General features: G+C 34.5%; 1 protein-coding gene across 1 annotated transcript in view; it reads left to right on the top strand.

The window, feature by feature from the left end:
- The window catches only part of LOC111056249 (arylsulfatase G), a 51,200-nt gene extending 32,417 nt beyond the window's left edge, over nt 1-18,783 (top strand). The window contains exons 4-11 of the mRNA XM_039440329.1: nt 1,343-1,504; nt 2,078-2,093; nt 4,629-4,886; nt 5,523-5,689; nt 10,849-10,984; nt 12,414-12,572; nt 15,681-15,851; nt 18,051-18,783. Coding sequence (XP_039296263.1) covers nt 1,343-1,504; nt 2,078-2,093; nt 4,629-4,886; nt 5,523-5,689; nt 10,849-10,984; nt 12,414-12,572; nt 15,681-15,851; nt 18,051-18,574 — 1,593 coding nt within the window. The 3' untranslated portion in view covers nt 18,575-18,783. The remainder of the gene's footprint in view (nt 1-1,342; nt 1,505-2,077; nt 2,094-4,628; nt 4,887-5,522; nt 5,690-10,848; nt 10,985-12,413; nt 12,573-15,680; nt 15,852-18,050) is intronic.
- The last annotated feature ends 2,707 nt before the right edge of the window (nt 18,784-21,490 follow it).

The raw sequence follows: 21,490 nt of genomic DNA, 5'->3' as shown, positions 1-21,490 counted from the left end.
CGTAGAATGAACAGTCGAATTCAAGCTGCAGAAATGAGGTTTCTAAGGAGTGTATTTGGCTGCACTAGAGTTGATAGAAACAGAAATAATGACATAAGACAGGGTTTATTGGTTGCTCCTCTACATGAAAGAATTATTCAAAATAGACGCAACTGGTGCAGTCATTTGGATAGAAAGCCACCTGGAAGAATTCCCGTTGTAGTCCAAAACTATAGACCTACAGGAAAATTGCTGAAACTCTACACTATTTTCTCTTGTTTTCAATTTTTCTAATTTTTCGAAATTCAATTGAACGTGGACTGCGACTATGCCCCGTTTCGGAAAGCCAATTTTCTGACTCCAGCTGTTAAAAGTCTAGGTCTAGAACTTAGCTAAATCCCGAGCTCGAAAACCTGTCCTTATAGACTCATCTATATATCCATAACTCATTATCACACATAATCAATAAATTCATTTGTTTCTGCCCGATCATAGTCATGAACATAATTTACACCAATATGAACAAGTGAACAAAATAATATTCTACTTTCAATACTTTAATTACTATCAATACTTTAATTACTATCAATACTTCCCGTACCGTACCTACTATTTAACGATCCTGTAGTCGCGCCCTACTCAATCACACGAGCAGTCGCGTGTTGTATTTTGTACAACATCCAATTTCCCAAGTGTTATGTACTCTGTTTATTGTCAAAACATATTAATTAATTGTATAATTACTCTCCCATCTTCTTGGATTATTTTACGCTTATGAACATTTGGATGATTACCATTCCAAAAGGTACATCAAGCAAAGCCATCAATTCTGTGTTATTGGTTCGTTTACAGTCCCCGTATACAGTCTTTCCCTATCTTAATGCACAGTGCAAATTATGCACTGTGGCGACTAAATGGCACCTAAAGACTGAACCATTGCTCGGTTGATACTGCAACTCAGTGGAGTGATGGGGAGAAAGTTTTGGAATGCATAGGTGATTCATTCACTGACACCACCCCATTCAATAGTTTTTTGCAGCAAAAAAACTGACACTGTTGTAATTTTTACAACAGCGCGACTGCCGGAAAGTTAAAAAAAGAAACAGAGAGGCCCGGTTGCACAAAAGCCGGTTGAATTTTAACCGTGACTAATTCCACGAGAACCAATAAGAGAGGGCGTTTTTGAAAAGACGGACGCTCTGATTGGTTTTCGTGTAATTGATCACGGTTAAAATTTAACCGGCTTTTGTGCAACAGGCACTGAGAATCATAAAGTTCAATTTAGGATAAATAATGATTTTATGAATGAATGCAGAACTAAATAAACCTCTATCTTAATTGGAAAAATTTCTCTGATTGGCAGTACCTGAAGCGATTAGGCTACAAAACAAGCCTAGTTGGGAAGTGGCACGTGGGTTGTTATAGGGAAGACCTATTGCCAAATCACCGTGGATTCGATTCTTTCTTCGGATACTACAATGGATATATCGGGTACTACGATGGAATGCATGTTGATGAGTCTACGGTAAGAGATATTCAATATATTCTTATGAATTATATCATGGAGAAAATATAGCATGAGAAGATATACCATTGTTTGTAGAATTCATTCAAAGTTTGTAAGTCTGGTATCAAATTATGGTGCTGTGTATCAAGTTGATATGATACTGTATCATATATGTAGAATGCATTCAAAGTTTGTAAGTTTGGTATCAAATTATGGTGCTGTGTATCAAGTTGATATGATACTGTATCATATATGTAGAATGCATTCAAAGTTTGTAAGTTTGGTATCAAATTATGGTGCTGTGTATCAAGTTGATATGATACTGTATCATATATTATGTAGAATGCATTCAAAGTTTGTAAGTTTGGTATCAAATTATGGTGCTGTGTATCAAGTTGATATGATACTGTATCATATATTATGTAGAATGCATTCAAGTTTGTAAGTTTGGTATCTAATTATGGTGCTGCTGTGTATCAAGTTGAGATTATACTGTATCATATATGTAGAATGCATTCAAAGTTTGTAAGTTTGGTATCAAATTATGGTGCTGTGTATCAAGTTGATTTGATGTTGTATCATATAATGTAGAGTGCATTCAAAGTTTGTAAGTTTGGTATCAAATTACGGTGCTGTGTATCAAGTTGATATGATACTGTATCAAATATGTAGAATTCATTCAAAGTTTGTAAGTTTGGTATCAAATTATGGTGCTGTGTATCAAGTTGATATGATACTGTATCATATATGTAGAATGCATTCAAAGTTTGTAAGTTTGGTATCAAATTATGGTGCTGTGTATCAAGTTGATATGATACTGTATCATATATTATGTAGAATGCATTCAAAGTTTGTAAGTTTGGTATCTAATTATGGTGCTGCTGTGTATCAAGTGAGATTATACTGTATCATATATGTAGAATGCATTCAAAGTTTGTAAGTTTGTTATCAAATTATGGTGCTGTGTATCAAGTTGATATGATACTGTATCATATGTAGAATGCATTCAAAGTTTGTATGTTTGGTATCAAATTATGGTGCTGTGTATAAAGTTTATATGACACTGTATCATATTAAGTTGGTACAGTATCATGTATGGCGATACAGTATCTTGTGTGGTGATACAGTATCATTTTGTGTTGATACCGTATCATTTATGTTGATATCATAGAGAAAAGATAGCATAAGAAGATATACCATGGTATAGGTCGTTTATGTTCCAAGTTCCAATCCAATTTTTTGTTAATTCAAGCCAATTTCTGACGATAGAGAAGAAGATAAACAAGATATACCTTGGTATATGGGTCGTTTAAGTTCCAAATTCCGATCCAATTTTTTGTCAACTCAAGCCGGTTACTGTCGATTATTACTGTCTTGGCCTGGTGAGAACGGCACAGTATGAGAGACTTATAAGTATGAGGTTCACATTATAATGACAGTGGAGAAAGATAGGGGAACAGTGTTTCTGATTCTCTGCCTTGCCACTGCCTTCAAAAAAAGATAGCTGATACCAGTACATCTGCTGTAATATTAACTGTTCATTTCGCTTGAAATGATCAATTATTTTTTATTCATAAAGAAGATATATGTTTCAATGATTAGATATTACATTTTCATGATTGAGTTTGAATATTTTGTTAATTAATTATGTTTCTACATTGTTGAAAAACGATCTGGCAACTTTGCGGACGTAGAACAGGACAGCGTTATCTGCTTTGTCGAATGATAGACAAGGAGAGCAACTCCAAAGTTAAACAATTACTTACATTATAACGTGGACTTCACTATAGACAAAATACAAAGGCATTCCTTGTGTTACTTTTTCTTCCAAGTTTGGGTGATGTCACAGTCCTAAAAGTAGGTTAGGGTATGTTTATTTGGCAAATTTTCAGTGCTAACACTTACAATCATAATCCTATTATATTGAGCGAGCAATTTCTCTATATCTGTTTATATTTTTCAATTTTTATATCTGGTTATTTATGTTCAATGGATCTCGAAAACGGCTTTAACGATTTTCACGAAATTTGGAATTTAGTAGGTTTATGATATCAAAATTCGATTGCACTAGGTCTCATCCCTGGGAAAACTCGCTGAAGGACATGAAAAGGATAATTCATCCTCGGAAAAACAGATGATGATTTCGTCGTCTGTCGATAACAGAAGATGCATGTGCTTGTGTGGGAGATCAGCTGTGTAATCAATTGACTTACCGTATCTTATTGCGAGAAATCTAGAAATTTCAATTGACTCGATTAAAATACAGTAATCTGATTTGTTGACATGAGATGGTATATATCATAATATTCAAAGTTAATAATTATTTTACAGTTCTAAGTGATTAGTGAGTGTTATTTTGTTATTCAATTTGGTATGTAAACAATCTAAATTAGAACTTTTAATGTTTTGAAATATATTTGGACTGAAAATTTCATCTGAATTCAAGTGTATGGAACAAAACCTACTTTTTGGAATATTTATTGACCAAACGAAGTGAGTTCTAAGATTCAAGTCGACGGTTCGGCATTTCTCTTAATGTTTAAATGTTCGAATGTTTAAATGTTTATGTTGCGCATTTACGGCGAAACGCGGTTATAGATTTTCATGAAATTTGACAGGTATGTTCCTTTTTTAATTGCGCGTCGACGTATATACAAGGTTTTTGGAAATTTTGCATTTCAAGGATAATATAAAAGGAAAAAGGAGCCTCCTTCATACGCCAATATTAGAGTGAAAATCAGACTATAGAATTATTCATCATAAATCAGCTGACAAGTGATTACACAGATGTGAGGAGAAGCCAGTCTATTGCTGTATTTCCATAAGGTCTATAGTTTCAATCAGGTACTTGTGGATGAGAATACTGCGTGAGGTCTACTGTTCACAGAACTACTAGTACTGTATAAATAAAAATTCGGGGAAGAAATAGTTTTGGGCTGTGCCTGTTAGTCCTTCCCCAATCATTTTAAAGGATTGAGTTCTGTTTATCAATAAATAAATAACGAGCAAAGCCCGGTGCCCCGATATTTAATTAATGATGAATTATTATTTATTTTTATTACTTATCATATTAAATTAATTGTTATCTATTATTTTTATTAATATTTAATTATTAATAATTAATTAAACTTTAATTTTGCAGGGCATAGGAGGTCTGGACGCACGCAGGGGGATTCACCAGCCTGGCATGAATTAGTGGGCAATTACGCGACGCATGTGCTGACGTCAGAGGCCACTGACGTCATCGCTCGCCACAACCAATCAGAGCCGCTGTTTCTGGAGGTATCCCATCTGGCTCCCCATTCAGGAAACAGGGGAGCAAGGCTACAGGTGGCTAATCTAGAACGGACCAATCACGAGTTCGCTTACATCCAGGATAATAGTCGCAGATTGTATGCAGGTCACACCTACTTTTAATGCGATTTTTCTTCTTTATCATCCTAATCTTCTTCTCCCCCTTCTCCTTCTCCTTCTTCTCCTTCTTCTTCTCCTTCTTCTCCTTCTTCTTCTTCTTCTCCTTCACCTTCTCCTTCTTCTCCCTCTCCCTCTCCCTCTTCTTCTCCTTCTCCTTCCCCTTCTCCTTCTCCTCCTCCTCCTCCTCCTTCTTCTTCTTTTTCTGATGTTTCTTCTTCTCGTCCTTCTTCTTCTTCTTCTTCTTCTTCTTCTTCTTCTCTTCTTCTTCTTCTTCTTCTTCTTCTTCTTCTTCTTCTTCTTCTTCTTCTTCTTCTTCTTCTTCTTCTTCTTCTTCTTCTTTTTCTTCTGAAGTAAAAAATGGTCAGAAGTTTTTTCTCTTCTCCTCATCTTCCTCATGCTCCTTCTACCCCTCTCCCAACACTCCTGAGAGTTTGAGTGATTTTAATATTTTTGACCATTTTTCAATTCATGGATTTCATGAAAAATGCAAATCTCCCATATTTGTTTGATATTCGGGATATGCATAGAGGTTGACCTAACAAGTGTCATGCTATAATATGAGACTTTTCGCTACAATACAGAGTGAGTTATTCACTTAAATTTAAAATATTTTTTTTTTCAGGTATGGTAAAAGAACTGGACAATTCAGTTGGAGATATCATAGTTGCCCTGGACAAAGCCAAGATGCTGGAGGACTCGATTATTGTGTTCTTGTCGGACAACGGGGCTCCAACTGTTGAAACGGTATGGTCAACTGCCAATAGTGGTTCAAACTGGCCTCTTAGAGGGGTAAGTATCACTGATGAATCCATTAATTAATAATTATTCAATTAATCCAATTAACAGAACTAATTTGAAGCTATCACATGTCTCTCGAATAGAACTTCTTCTAGTCGTGACCCTATTTTTTACTTTCCTTGTCCTATTAACATAGGTAAGGAAAGTAATGATTGAATGAAAAAAGACTAAGAAATTGTCAAAAAACCACTGATTTATTGATAATTAGAAAGACCGGTTTCGGTTATTACACCATTGTCAATCTCTGATAAACTGTTTTGACAATTTCTTAGTCTTCTTTCATTCAATATGAATAATTACCACAATATTAACTTCTCAACTACACAAAAAGTGAAAGTAATGATTTCCAAAAAAATTTAAGGTACCCTAATTTCATGTTTTCTATACGTTTCAAGGTCCCCTGAGTCCAAAAACATGATTTTTGTGTGTTGGTCTGTGTGTGTGTGTGTGTGGTGTGTGTGTGTGTGTGTGTGTGGTGTGTGTGTGTGTGTGTGTGTGTGTGTGTCTGTGAACACGATAACTCCATTCCTAATAAACCATTTTAAACTTAAGGTCTTATACCATGAGGATCCAACAATAAGGAATTCAATAAAATTCAATTCAAAATGGCGGAAAAAATGGCGGATAATGGCTAAAAAACCATGTTTTTCACGGTTTTCTCGAAAATGGCTCTAACGATTTTCTTCAAATTTATACCATGGATAGCTATTTATAAGCCTTATCAACTGACATGAGTCTCATTTCTGGGAAAATTGCAGGAGCTCCGTAATATTCCTGATAAGAATGAATTTTGTTAAATTTCTATCACTATTTTCTCAAAAATGACTTGACCGATTTTTTCTGACGTTAGTCGTGACCCTGAGTCCCAGGGACCCGCTTCTTTCATATTGAATATTTCAATATATTTTTAAGATAAAATGTTATTATATGATTTAAATATGTTCAAGGGTTATTGATGAACGCATTGAGCACTTAGGTAAAGCAGAAATTGATCTTTACTATGATTATAAAAATTAATTTGTGAAACCTTGCACTTCTAAGGTAGTGAGAAGTAACGTTTAGTTATTATTTTATATAAAGTGAACAAAAAATTATAGTGATGAATACTATGATGGATCTTACATGCAACACCACTAGAAAGATAGGAAAAGAATTGGAAGGTCTTAGTTCACTCCTAGGGTAGTTTTTATCCTACCCTCAATTTCATGTTGCACAACCTTTGCAAGACTTATGAAATTATAGTGATGAATACTATTATAAATCCTAAAACCTACATGAAACAATACTAGAAATATTAAAAATATATAAGGTCTCATAAAGTTCACTTTTAGGGGAGGTTTAGTATTCCTGGGATCACCTGAAGTTCATTGGTTTCACTATCATCCCACTCAGGGTCAGTATTCTTATCTTGAACTATGAATTCATTTTTAGCTTCACTAATGTCATTGAAATAGAGATCTAGAAGTAAATTTGTACATTCTTCGAAGTCTCTATTCAAAATAAACATATTTACTGCTTGAATCCAATCACTATTGCATACAAATGCGCATTTGAATAGAACGAAAAAAGTTACGTTAGTCGTGACCCTTGGGTCCCTGGGACCCAGAAACGTCATTTCACGAAAACAAGTCACAGAGCACTAACACTCTACATCAAGTTTAAGTGTCTACTGACATGAACTTACATGGGTCACAATAGACAGTAAAGCAAACGGAAGCAAAATTATAACTAAAACAAAAATTGCCCGGGTCCCTGGGACCCTACGGGGCGTAGTCGCAGTCATTGTCATAGTCACGTTTGAATTAATTTTCGAAAAATTAGAAAATTGAACACAAAATAAAATAAAGAGAAAATAGTGTAAAGTTTCAGCTATTATGAATTATTTAGAAGTGTCTAATTTCGTCAAGGAAAACGTTTCCAATTATAGAAATGAGAAAATAAAAACTACGACTACTGTTATAAAAGCTGCGACTACGCCCCGTTTTGGAAATCCATTTTTTGACTCCAGCTGTTTAAAGTCTAGGACTTAGCTAAATCCCGAGCTCCGAAACCGGTTCTATGAGTTTTCTGGAAACTCCTAGTTGAATCTACCTAGAATTAGCATATAATAAAAAAAAAATCCAATTAAATTGTTGTAATATCTAGAACTAATGGCTAATTGCTATTGCTAACCACTAGTTTCTAGTTTCTATTGAATCAACCCATAATACTAACTAAAATCGAACAAAAGTTGAAAAAGTTCCAGAGCCGGAGACAAAAAGTTATTTTCAAAATAACCACCTGTTGCATGTGAATGGATGGGTGACTTGTATCAGAAACGATGGAGTGGGGAAAGCTTCGAATTGGCCACTTGTTGAATAACTGAGTATTTGGGACTTGGACCCGAAGTCCAATCAAGTGTACAAAATTAAGAGGTCATTCACCCCAAAATCGTAAATTTCAAGGTCAGTTATACTGATTTTCAAGGGTAAAAACTGGAGCAAATCATAGATTAACTGGTCATTGACCCCATGTGTGATCATCGATCAGGCGGAACAACACAACGAGGGCGGAACTAAAGACAAATATCTGATTTTCAAAAAAAAAAAAACACCTGTAAACATTGGCGTATCAAGGGGGATATGGGGATGTATCCCCTCCCCGAAATTGAACCTGAATTTTTTTGTGGCTGAATCATCCGCAAAAATTAGCATCTAATACCATATTTTCGTTATATTGTACTAATATTAAGTCGAGAAATATATAAGGGACTAGCCGTCAGGCTCGCTTCGCTCGCCATTTCTGTCTAGCCAGGAGGCTCCGCCCCCTGGATTGTCCAAGAATGATATCAGCAGGCTCGCTTCGCTCGCCTGCATTTTTCATTTGTAGGACGATCATTTGTTAGGACGATCCAGTCGGGGGTCCAGACTAAACGTCTGGAACAACAGATATGGCGGGCGAAGCGAGCCTGACGGCTAGTAATATAATATTCCCAGGAATAGCTCTGATTGAAGTAGCAGTGCCCAATCAATTTTTCCTCGATAAATGCATTTCAATCTTCAACTTGGTGCCAACCTACCTATCAAAGTCAACTCAACTTAATGCCAACCTGACAAAATGTTTAATTTAGTTACCAGTTAACAACTGTTTCGATTCGAAGAGGAACTCTCTCTAGATTATAGTTCTATATTAACATATGGTATGGACATTTTCCAATTATAATTGAGAGAATAAGAAGAATATACATGCTAAAAGACGAACTTTAAACCATTAAAAATCACCGTTAGAGTTAAAATATTGCCAAAAGATTTCTTAGTGCGCCTCTAAAGGGCCAACTGAACATACCTACCATATTTGAACGTTTTTGGTTCGGTAGATTTTTAGTTCTGCGAGTGAGTGAGTCAGTCAGTCAGTCAGTGAGTGAGTGCCATTTCGCTTTTATATATATATATATAATATATATATATATATAATTATATATATGAGAGAATAGCACTGCAATAGCAATGATAATAATGAGCTATTTTCTTATAGACAGTGACGAGAGGTCTAGTGCGTAGGGACTAGATAACAGGGGATAGAGAAACTACAGATAGCATTTCAAAGTTAGATCAATTTTTACCATCTACTATTATAAAGAAATTCAATACAGCTTATATTGCTCTAGTTGATTATCGTTCATTCAGAAGCTCCAGCAGTTTCTTCTAGAGAGTAAATACCCTCGAAAATTTCAGTTATGATGAACGGGCGTAGTTTCTACCGTGGACAGGAGGGACACATCCTTCTAATATTTGCAAAAAAAAGTTCTATCCCCCCAAAAAAACAATGTGAGTTTGAATACTCAAGTGAAAATCTAGTGAATTTGAAAAAAATTGTCAATAAAGTTAAAATCAAGCCTATAAAGTTGGTTGAAATAGTGCTTTATTGGAGCCAAAATTTAAGCATTCTAGCTTGTTAACATAATAATAATGAGTAGGCCTTCTATAGAATCACTATTTTTTTCAAACAATTGAATGACAAATAAAATTATATTTCATTTTGATGTATTTGTTATTCAATCAAAAACCAATAGGCCTATGAAATTAAATCGAAATAATAAGTAGTAAAAAAGTCTAATAATAAATAGTAAGTCTACTCATCACCAAAAAAACTTGAATGGAATGTTTGTTTTCAAGTGGAAACTGCTCAAAATCGCACCAAATTGGAGGTATATTTTCAAAATTTTCCGGGGGGGGGAACCCCGGACCCCGGGCCCATACCCCCTCACCCACCGGTGTCACCCTCAAAGTTCAAGTGCTTTCTATTCCAATGCTATGATCCCCCCCCGAAATGTTTTCCTGGCTACGCCACTGCCTGTAAAAAATGACTAGAATTTTCTTTTCAAAATCTGCGAAAAACAGAAAATCGTCAATTCCAAGGTCAGGCTTTTTACAAGGTGTCAGGCTCAAATCACACGTACGCGACTCAGGTCGAGAAGAGACTCGACTCTAGTCGAGAGCATGAGTGTTTTCAAATGGTGACAGTCGAGTAGACTAGAATCGACTGGTCTGAGTGAAAACACATGCTCTCAACTAGAGTCGAGTCTCTTCTCGACCTGAGTCGCGTAAGTGTGAGTTGAGCCTTAGGGCCGGTTTCCGAGCTCGGGATTTAGCTAAGTCCTAGACTTTAAACAGCTGGAGTCAGAAAATTGGTTTTTCAAAACGGGGCGTAGTCGCAGTCATAGTCATAGTCACGTTTGAATTAAATTTCGAAAAACTAGAAAATTGAACACAAAATACAATAGAGAGAGAATAGTGTAAAGTTTCAGCTATTTTGAAGTATTTGAGAATGTCTAATTTCGTCAAGGAAAAACGTTTCCAATTATAGAAATGAGAAAATAAAAACTACGACTACTGTTATAAAAGCTGCGACTACGCCCCGTTTTGGAAAGCCAATTTTCTGACTCCAGCTGTTTAAAGTCTACGACTTAGCTAAATCCCGAGCTCGGAAACCGGCCCTTAGTGTCCAATGTTCATACAAGTGAACAAAATTAAGAGGTCATCCCTCCAAAAAACACACAAAACCTCGAATTTCTAGATTAAATTCTGATTCTCATCGGTTTTTCTAGTTTTCGGCTGAAAATCACTTGAATTATTTCGTTCAGGAAATTATGTACTTCGTTACTTTTTCAGGAAAAGGCATCACTACACGAAGGAGGTATCCGAACCGTTGGAGCTATTTGGAGTACTCGAATCGCAAGATCTTCTAAAATTTATAACGAAAATTTTCATCTGGTAGATTGGCTCCCTACTTTATATGCGGCTGCAGGTAAATTATTGAATTTTCCACCAATCTATATATATATATATATATATATAAAAGCGAAATGGCACTCACTCACTGACTGACTCACTCACTCACTCACTCACTCACTCACTCGCATAACTAAAAATCTACCGGACCAAAAACGTTCAAATTTGGTAGGTATGTTCAGTTGGCCTTTAGAGGCGCACTAAGAAATCTTTTGGCAATATTTTAACTCTAAGGGTTGTTTTTAAGGGTTTAAAGTTCGTCTTTTAGCATGTATATTCTTCTTCTCCCAATCTCTCAATTATAATTGAAATTTCCATATCATATGTTACTATAGAACTATAATCTAGATAGAGTACCTCTTCGAAACAGTTGTTAACTGGCAACTAAATTAATAATTTTGTCAGGTTGGCATTAAGTTGAGTTGTCTTTGTTAGGTTGGCACCAAGTTGAAGATTTAAATGAATTTATCGCGGAAAAATTGATTGGGCACTGCTACTTCAATCCTGGGAATATTATATTACTAGCAGTCAGGTTCGCTTCGCTCGCCATATCCGTTTAGTCTGGACCCCCGACTGGATTGTCCTAACATATGATAAAAATGCAGGCGAGCGAAGCGAGCCTGCTGATCTCATTCTTGGACGATCCAGCCGGGGGTCCAGGGGGCGGAGCCCCCTGGCTAGACGGATATGGCGAGCGAAGCGAGCCTGACGGCTAGTAATACTATAAAAATACACAGTTATTGAATAAATTCCTATTTATTCACATTCATTGAAACATCAATATAGCCTATTATTGTTCCTTTCGTCAAGTGCTAGCATTCCAGAGAGTTTGAGCGATTTTAATTTTTGACCAAAAGCAGTGAGGTCTATGTTTCAAGTCGGATTTTCTTTTGTCTGTATATATATGTAACGCATTTACGGCCACACGTGTTTATAGAATTCAATGAGATTTGGCAGGAATATTGCTTTTTCAACTGCGCGTCGATGTATATACAAGGTTTATTGAAATTATGCATTTTAAGGATAATATGAAAAGAAAAGAAATTCCTCCATACTACGATATCACTATATACACCCAGGCGTGTGTTAATGAGAAGGATATTTTATCATTTTGATATTTTATATCCTTCTAAAAGAGTCTACAATTATTTGGTGAAACACCGCCGATTTATGAAGTTACATCATTATTATTATATTACCGTTGTAATGGAAGCAATTGAAAGTAGTGTTATTGAAATTAGTGGAAATTAGAACGTAATATTTTATTTGCTGGCTGCCTAGCATAGGCTATGGAGAGCTTGCATTTTTTCAACCGATGGACGAGGTGAGGATCTTTCTCAGGGTTGGGAACTGCCTAGCTTGCATCCCAGCCTGGGAAAGATAGTTTCCATCCACAGTTTCCGGCTCTTCTTCCCCCCTGCCGTAGTCTAGTTTTCCACGTGCAGGCCTAGGAAGAGTCGGACCTGAGACAAAAATTGCATTCTTTCCGTGCACTCTTGTTTTAACCGTTGAAGCGAACACAGCGCGCTCACACATCAATTCGTTTCGGGAGGTGGATTACCAAAATCATCGTTTAATGGATTTCTTCAGCGTCTTCATTATGGGTGAGTCCCGAATATTAATCCTACTCAAATTACAAGGGGCGATCGAACTTTATTTGCATAACGATAGGTTTTTTCTTGTTTATTTGTACCATTCCAAATCTCTTTCAATGTTTTTTTTTTGTATTAGGCTAGGCAGCCAGAGTAGAGTCAAAATTTATGTAAAAATTTGGTAGAGAAAATATTTAAATACAACAAATTTTCATAGAGTAAAAATTAGCTTTCTTTAACCACGTCTACCCTTTGGTAAAAACAGTTCATTAATATCTAAGCTACCCGAGAAATTACACCGTTATTCTAATTGCATTCTATATTTATTCTCATTGATTAATTATTTATACTTTGTGAAATTCGTCGAATAACTAGCATTATCGTCATTTAATGTAAATTAGTGTATACGCCAGTAAATATTGTAACATACATAAATAAAGAAATCTAATCTGATCTATACAGACGAGTGTTCTGAAAAAAGGTGCCCATAAGTCAGGGCGTCATTCCTCTCATCAAAAGAAGGAAAAAGTTCCAGTTAACTTTAGTCCGAAAATGCTTGGTTACCAAGTTATACAGAGTGAAAGATTTCGTCTGAATTTCAGTTTCCCTGCCGAAACGAAGCCCTACGGGTATTTGTTTGCTGTTAATTAAGATGTACAATTAAGCGAACTTTATGTAAAATGAACTGAGAAATTGAATAAAATCGTTTCCAGACCTGTAGCTACAGTAATTTTCAAGATATGTGACGAAATACGCGAAACTTGGTCCCGAAAAACAAGTTCCTTTAAGGTTTGAAGCAGATTTACTATGTTAAATGTACAATAAACACGGACAAATTTTTTACAGAACTTGTAGAAAATTCAATTTCGAAGAGAAAGATGTAGAATAAGTCTATAATAGACAAACGCAACCCTAAAAAAATAATCCTCAATAACATACAAAACGCATGAAAAATAGACATACGGTAATCTGTTAGGCTCTCGATTTTTCATGCGTTTTGTATGACTGCGATTAAGGATTATTTTTTTAAGGTTGCGTTTGTCTATTATAGACTTATCCTACATCTTTCTCTTCAAAATTGAATTTCCTACAAGTTCTGTAAAAAATTTGTCCGTGTTTATTCACATAGTAAATCTGCTTCAAACCTTGAAGGAACTTGTTTTTCGGGACCAAGTTTCGCGTATTTCGTCACATATCTTATTAATTATCATTAATTAGAACTTTTTTCTTCTTTTGATGAGTGGTATCACGACCTGACTTATGAGCACCTTTTTCAGAACACTCTGTATATCATCTACTCTGAAGATAGGATCAAACAAAATAATATATTCATATTCAATCAGCTGACAAGTTGATTATTCATTGCATTCATCATACAGATGTCTGGAGAACATTGGTTTATTATATTGTCATGGATAGTGACAAGCACCATATCGACAATAGTCATACGATAAAAGAGAAAACAAGATATTGATACACAAAACACAATAATTTTGTACATCATAACACAAATAACTTATATCTAAGACCATAAAACATTTATAACTAATGCAACGTATTCAATGGTCGAAGATACTTCGCCACTCATAAAAACATTTCTCTAATAGCCAACATTTTAGATTAGTCTTGAAAGAGTTTAGGGTTTGGGCAGCTTTTATATTCTGGGGTAAACAGTTAGGCTAAACACTTTTTCTTTTATTATGTTTTGAATATGTATTTATTGTATGGCAAATAAATGATTTGATTTTGCCAATGTAATTTTGGTTGTGCTCATACATGGTAACATCTCCCACACTGTGGGAATCCGTCTAAAAGTTTGACAACACAGATAATTGAGTCAGCCCCATGAGCCAATCATTTTCAGGTTATCGTTGAAGCTCAGGTTACCACTCGAATATCAACAACCACACATCTGATATCCTTGAAACTATGATTTCTGAGATGGTTACCCAACTCGCAATGTCTATCTGTAGCTATATGGATGGTAGCTGTAGAGTGTAACCCTATTTTTTGTGAGTAAAATAGGTTAGATTTTCGGAGTTCATTGTTATAAATTTGGGTAACGATTAAAAACTTACTACTCTTTACATAAAAAATTCAATAGGGTACTCACATTAACTTCCTGATCCATTAACGAGCCACTAGATACCGGAAATATTCGTTAGAACTGCAAAATTGACGAGCGCGACGACATAGAGGTCCGTTCCACTTGAAATTTGCGACGCGACTTGTCGAAACAGAGGCAGAGGTGACTGTCAAATTTTGACAAGTTATGACAAGCGACGTGCCAACGTGCAGCCCGGCTGTCGCTCCATGGCTGCGGCGTGTCGTTTACCGGTTGCCATGGTAACGGCGCTTGGCGGTACATTTGAAAATTTCAAAATTACTGCCGACTGAGTTTCTACTTCTACACAGTTATTGTTGAGCATTGTTGAATGATGATTTGAATGCGGAAGAAGAAGAAGGAGAAAAATTGAAAAGAGATGGGCTACTAGAGTTATTCTATATTATAATAAAACTATTTCTACAGATAGCTCTTTTGAAAAAATTGAGGAATAGTATTATATCAAATAAATGAGGAATATTATGTAATAATTATTGTTATTAATATTATGAATATTAGAAATAAATGAGGAATATTATTATGTCAATAAGGCTCTTCATTGAATTTCAGAGCATATAGAATAAGCTCAAATTCATGCCGTATCATGCCGTATCTTGTATTTCAAATGAGATTGAATAGAAATATAGGCTGAAACTTATGGTATTATGTATATCGATCATGTTATCTAAAGTTTATGATATCAGGTATCATGCTTTTCAAATGAAATTGAATTAAATTGCGAGGCCCATTTGCACAAAAGCAAGCCTGTTAAATTTAAACCTTAATTAAATGCCACGATAACCAATCAGAGACGTCTTCTTCTAAAAACAGCTATGTCTGATTGGTTTTAATGGCATATTTAATGATGATTAAAATGTTACAGGCTTCTGTGTAACCGGGCCTGAGACAATTGAGTAGTAATTGGTGATGTTATTTCCGTAGTGTGGGCCTTATTCATGAATAATTTTCATTCGTTTATTAGTTGAATCTTGAATAGTTTTTATTTGTTTTCTTAGGTGGAGATGCAAACAACCTTACCGGTATTGATGGAATCAATCATTGGGAATCAATATCTGGTTTGGAACAAAGTCAAGAATTGATGAAACCCAATCGAACGCTGCTTCTAAATATTGATGATAAATTGGGAGAGTCAGCTCTGATGTATGGAAAATGGAAGATTATGAAACGTAAGTTACCTACATTATTACTACAGTGAGCAGGTCCTGGTTATTATTGCAGAATTTGATTGACAATGGTTTTGGAGTATATTTACAATATCAATAAATGATTTATTCTCTAGAGAACTCAACCAACAAACTATAGCATACCAAAGAATAATATTTTAGATGACATATATACAATCTTTTTCCTGCTATAATTTCGATTATTCAAGTATGTTCATTTTTAATTTACATCAATTGTAGGCCCTATGATATTATTCTCCATTTTCATCAATAAGATAATTTATATTTCTTTGACTAAGCGAAGTGAGGTCTAAGATTCAAGTGGACGGTTTGGCATTTCTCTCAATGTTTAAATGTTTATATGTAGCGCATTTACGGTGAAACGCGGTAATAGATTTTCATGAAATTTGACAGGTATGTTCCTTTTTTAATTGCGCGTCGACGTATATACAAGGTTTTTGGAAATTTTGCATTTCAAGGGTAATATAAAAGGAAAAAAGAGCCTCCTTCATACGCCAATATTAGAGTAAAAATCAGACTATATAGAATTATTCATCATAAATCAGCTGACAAGTGATTACACAGATGTGTGGAGAAGCCAGTCTATTGCTGTATTTCCATATTAAGGTCTATAGTTTCAATCAGGTACTTGTGGATGAGAATACTGCGTGAGTTTACTGTTCACAGAACTACTAGTAGCTAGTTTCAATCAGGTACTTGTGGATGAGAATACTGCGTGAGGTCTACTGTTCACAGAACTATTAGTAGCTAACTCAACCAAAAAACTATCGTTTATCAACGGATATTGTTTCAATCACATCAGAGATCATATATTAGTCTACTTTTTTTATTCTTTCCTCTATGATCACAGGGTTGTGTGGTAGAGAGGACCTGGAGTCCTAACTCCGCCCTTAATAAATGCAATCATACTCTCTCATTTTCTTAGTGATACATCTTTTGAATTAATGCAACAGTTCATCTTCAATATTCATATCAATGTATAGTATCATAGAGAAACAATAGCATATAAGTAGATATCCCATGGTATAGGGCGTTTATGTCGCAACTTTTACTGTTATCTCAAGCCGATAGTCCACGTAGTTCTTTCCCGTGAAGCTTTATGACGCTTGTAGTCTCTCATATTGTGCCGTTCATACACTCTCACCCCAACAAAACAGTGAAAATCGACAATAATCAACAGTAATTTGCTTGAGATAACAGTAAAAGTTGCGACATAAACGCTCTATACCATGGGATACCTTCATACGCTATTGTTTCTCTATGATAATATTACATAGAGGAAAGATATCATAAAAAGATATTCCTTGATATAGGGCGATTATGTTCCACATTTAACTGTTAAATCAAGCCGATAGTCCTACCTATTAAGATGTGTACAGACTTATGTGCCACGAACTCGCGAATTTCGTTTTACATCAGCTGATGCTGAGCTTATTATATCTGTATCTTTATGTTTCTGTACAAATTCAGATATAATAACCAAAGCATCAGCTGAAGAAAAGAGAAATGCGCGAGTTCGTGGCACATAAGTCTGTACGCACTTTTATAGTAGTTATTTTTCGTGGAGCTATGTGACACTGGTAGTCTCTCATACTGTCTCATTCTAACACTCTTACACTTCCATCCGGCTAAACCAGTAGCAATAGACAATAGTCGGCTTGAAATTTGGAACATAAACGACCTATATCTTCTTATATATATGATATCTTTTCTCTGGTATTATTCATTCAATTTTATCAAGCATAAGAAGATATTCCATGGTATAGGGCGTTTATGATCCAAATTCCACCGTTAACTCAAGGCGAATAAGTTATTTTTCGTGAAGCTGTCACAGAATAGACAGTGGTCGGCTTGAGTAACCAAAAACTTTGGAACATAATCTACGTATACCACAGGATATCTTCCTTTTTGTGTAGTTGAGAAGTTGATATTGTGGTAATTATTCATATTGAATGAAAAAGACTAAGAAATTGTCAAAAAACCACTGATTTATTGATAATTAGAAAGACCGGTTTCGGTTATTACACCATTGTCAATCTCTGATAAACTGTGAGTTTATCAGAGATTGACAGTCTTTCTAATTATCAATAAATCAATGGTTTTTTGACAATTTCTTAGTCTTTTTCATTCAATATCTTCCTTTCTCTATGTTTTTATCTATAAAATTATCTATTTTTCCAGACTCAGCTAACATACTCTCCTTCGCAAACGCTTATTTTGGATATGAGGGCACTGGACCAAATATACCACACTACAATCTAACATCAGTTTTAGAGAGCCAAGCCGGCAAAATCCTCTCAAAACTTAACCCTGACGCGGGAACCAAAATGGCCGACACTTTTCTCCAGCTCAGGACCCAATCGACAATTTCTTGTCCCAACTCCAACAGAACTATCAATCCAGACAACGAATGCTACAAGTCTGAATGTTTGTATGACTTGGAAACCGATCCCTGTGAGAATGAAAATGTGATTGACAGATTTCCCGAGCTGGGAAAATCGATGAAAAGTATGTTGGAAAGTTTTGAACCTGACATACGTCGCAGACCGCCGTATGATTTTGATGAGGCGTCGCATCCCAAGCATTTTAATAACTATTGGGCTGTATGGGTGGATACAAAGAACTCAGATAACGGCAGCACAAATTTGAGTCAGAATATTTTGGTAGTTGTGTTGGGGGTTTTGTGTGTTTTGAGCTATAGATAGAATAATCTATTTTATAAGTAGGTCAAGAATTTCCTATAGAATGTTATTTATAATTCATTCTATGAGTTGGAATCTGTTTCACCATTACACTATCATTATGAATATTATTATAGTATGAATATTATTATAATGAATATTATTATAGCTGAGCGTTATAGTGTTTACGAGTTTGTGTTTCTTGAATAGTTCCAAATTTTCTCAAATAACTCAATATTATTCGTTAAAAGTGGTAATTGAGTGGAATATTTCTAATTAATTTATCAATTTAAGCCATCTAAAATCAACCTCTTACATAATTGAACATAATCTTTTAGGTTATTTAGACAAATCAGAATAAAAAATAAAAATACTTGGACAATTTCCTTATATTACTCAGATTTGCTAGAGCTATGACCTTCCACTTTTGCTTTCGGAAGTGCTATAATAAACAATAAATTATTTTCATATATATATATGTTTATTTTCTGTGTGGCGAAAAATAACGTTCTCACACATGGGCAAAAATGTTTTTCCGGCTCTCAATCTTTTCTAGTCCTCGGCCTACGGCCTCGGACTTGAAAACCGATTTCGAGCCAGAAAAGTCTCATTTTCGGCCCTAGGTGCGAAATATACTATTACGAGTTTGTGTTTCTTGAATAGTTCCAAATTTTCTCAAATAACTCAATATTATTCGTTAAAAGTGGTAATTGAGTGGAATATTTCTAATTAATTTATCAATTTAAGCCATCTAAAATCAAAATTTATAGGTAGTTTTAATGTTTATTTTGGACCAAAATTTTATAAAAATTGTACACGTGAAATTCTAACCTTATCTTGGACTTTGTCACCTATAAATTTGGAAGAAAAATAGCACAAGGACTACCTTATTATTTATCTTTCAATGTTATTACATTAGTGTCATTTGCATTGTAAATAAATAAATAAATATTATATTGAATCAATAAAGAACTGATTTTGTTTGTAAATATAAATGAATTAATACCGTTTCGCTACCTTTTATACTGATTTCCCTTATTATTAATAAATAAATTGATTTATAGTTAACTATTCAAGAAGTTGTGGTTTATATTCTCACGGTGGTTCGGAGAATCGGACCCACCTAAAACTATATGTCTACAATGTTACCCTTATCATGGCTTTATAATTATAGCCTACATTATGCAACTATATAAATGGAGTCACGATTAAGTTAGTATACTATAGGCTACATATGAGGAAATTTTTACTAATTCAAATCATACGAATATTATATTACAAGTGATTGTATAAGTAATTATGTTTAATTTGTGATAATAAATATATGTACTTGTTTCATGTGTATTATTTGTTAATTTATTGTGCAAAACACTATGATCTTATTAAAATTATGACTTTTTGTGTACCGTAGTTGAGAAGTTGATATTGTTGTAATTATTCATATTGAATGAAAAAGACTAAGAAATTGTCAAAAACCACAGATTTACTCTGAGGATATGTAACAGAGTTACTCTGTTTATCAGAGATTGACAATGGTGTAATAACCGAAACCGGTCTTTCTAAGTACTATCAATAAATCTGTGGTTTTTGACAATTTCTTAGTCTTTTTCATTCAATAAAATTATGACCTTGGAGGAGAAACTAAGCTGAACCTGTTAACATTTCTCTCCCAAATTTTTATGAAAAGCTATAATGATTATTAATCTGATATTGATCACTTATTAATCTGACATGCATCACTTAATTATACTGTAGTAATTCTAATTATGCTTTCCGACGTATTTCTGCTCTGCAGGGCAGGAAATAAATAACATTGGTTCTTATGGGTGTGTTCATACAATGTTAGAATGGAAATGCGTGAACACTCTCATAAGAAGCAATACAATACAATACAAAGGTTTTTGCTCTCAACGAATATAAGTGAAACAAATTCTTTTAATAACCGGGGTACATAATCTTTGGTCAATTTACATATTTTCAATTATAATTTACAAATAATGATAATACTACTGAGTCCTACTTCTGGATTGAAATTCAAATTGAATTAAACATAAATTTGAGTGACATAAAACTAATAACATAAGCATGAAACAAATATATAATAATATTTTTTTGTGATAGCTACTTTCAGATATTACACATAATTGAATCAATCAGTCAATTGAATTAGTATTAAGTAATAAAAAGTATTAAGTGTCAAATTGAAATTAAAAAATCTGGTGTGGCGCACTCACACAACTTTCCTTGCCGTTATGAAAATTGATCACCTGACGCTAGTGTTCCCGCGCATCTCAAGTCTACTATTCAAAGATTTGAGCCAGCTGGTGACAGGGCAATAACGCTGGAGACACACATGAGGTCTGCTATCTCTGCATAGTCAATGATTTAATAGAATCAACAATAATTTGCAATTGAATAATCACATTATCTCGAATTTAAAGCTTATTTTCAATTTTAGGTGAAAATGTTACTGAACATTAATTGTAGAGATTTTCATGCTCAATCTACTCCACTTGATTTTTTTTGTTTCAATTGTATCTAAAGCCAGATAATTGGGAATCTATTGTGCAAAACACTATGCTCTTATTAAAATTATGACTTTTGTGTAGTTGAGAAGTTGATATTGTGGTAGTTATTCATATTGAATGAAAAAGACTAAGAAATTGTCAAAAACCACAGATTTATTGATACTTAGAAAGACCGGTTTCGGTTATTACACCATTGTCAATCTCTGATAAACACAGAGATTGACAATGGTGTAATAACCGAAACCGGTCTTTCTAAATACTATCAATAAATCTGTGGTTTTTGACGAATTCTTAGTCTTTTTCATTCATTAAAATTATGACATTGGAGGAGAAACTAAGCTGAACCTGTTAACATTTCTCTCCCAAATTTTTATGAAAAACTAATGAGTTATTAATCTGATATTGATCACTT

Source organism: Nilaparvata lugens, chromosome 13 (genome assembly GCF_014356525.2).
Source record: "Nilaparvata lugens isolate BPH chromosome 13, ASM1435652v1, whole genome shotgun sequence".
NCBI classification, from domain to species: domain Eukaryota; kingdom Metazoa; phylum Arthropoda; class Insecta; order Hemiptera; family Delphacidae; genus Nilaparvata; species Nilaparvata lugens.
Note: the sequence above shows the minus strand (reverse complement) of the source record. Positions and strands in the feature narration are given on the sequence as shown.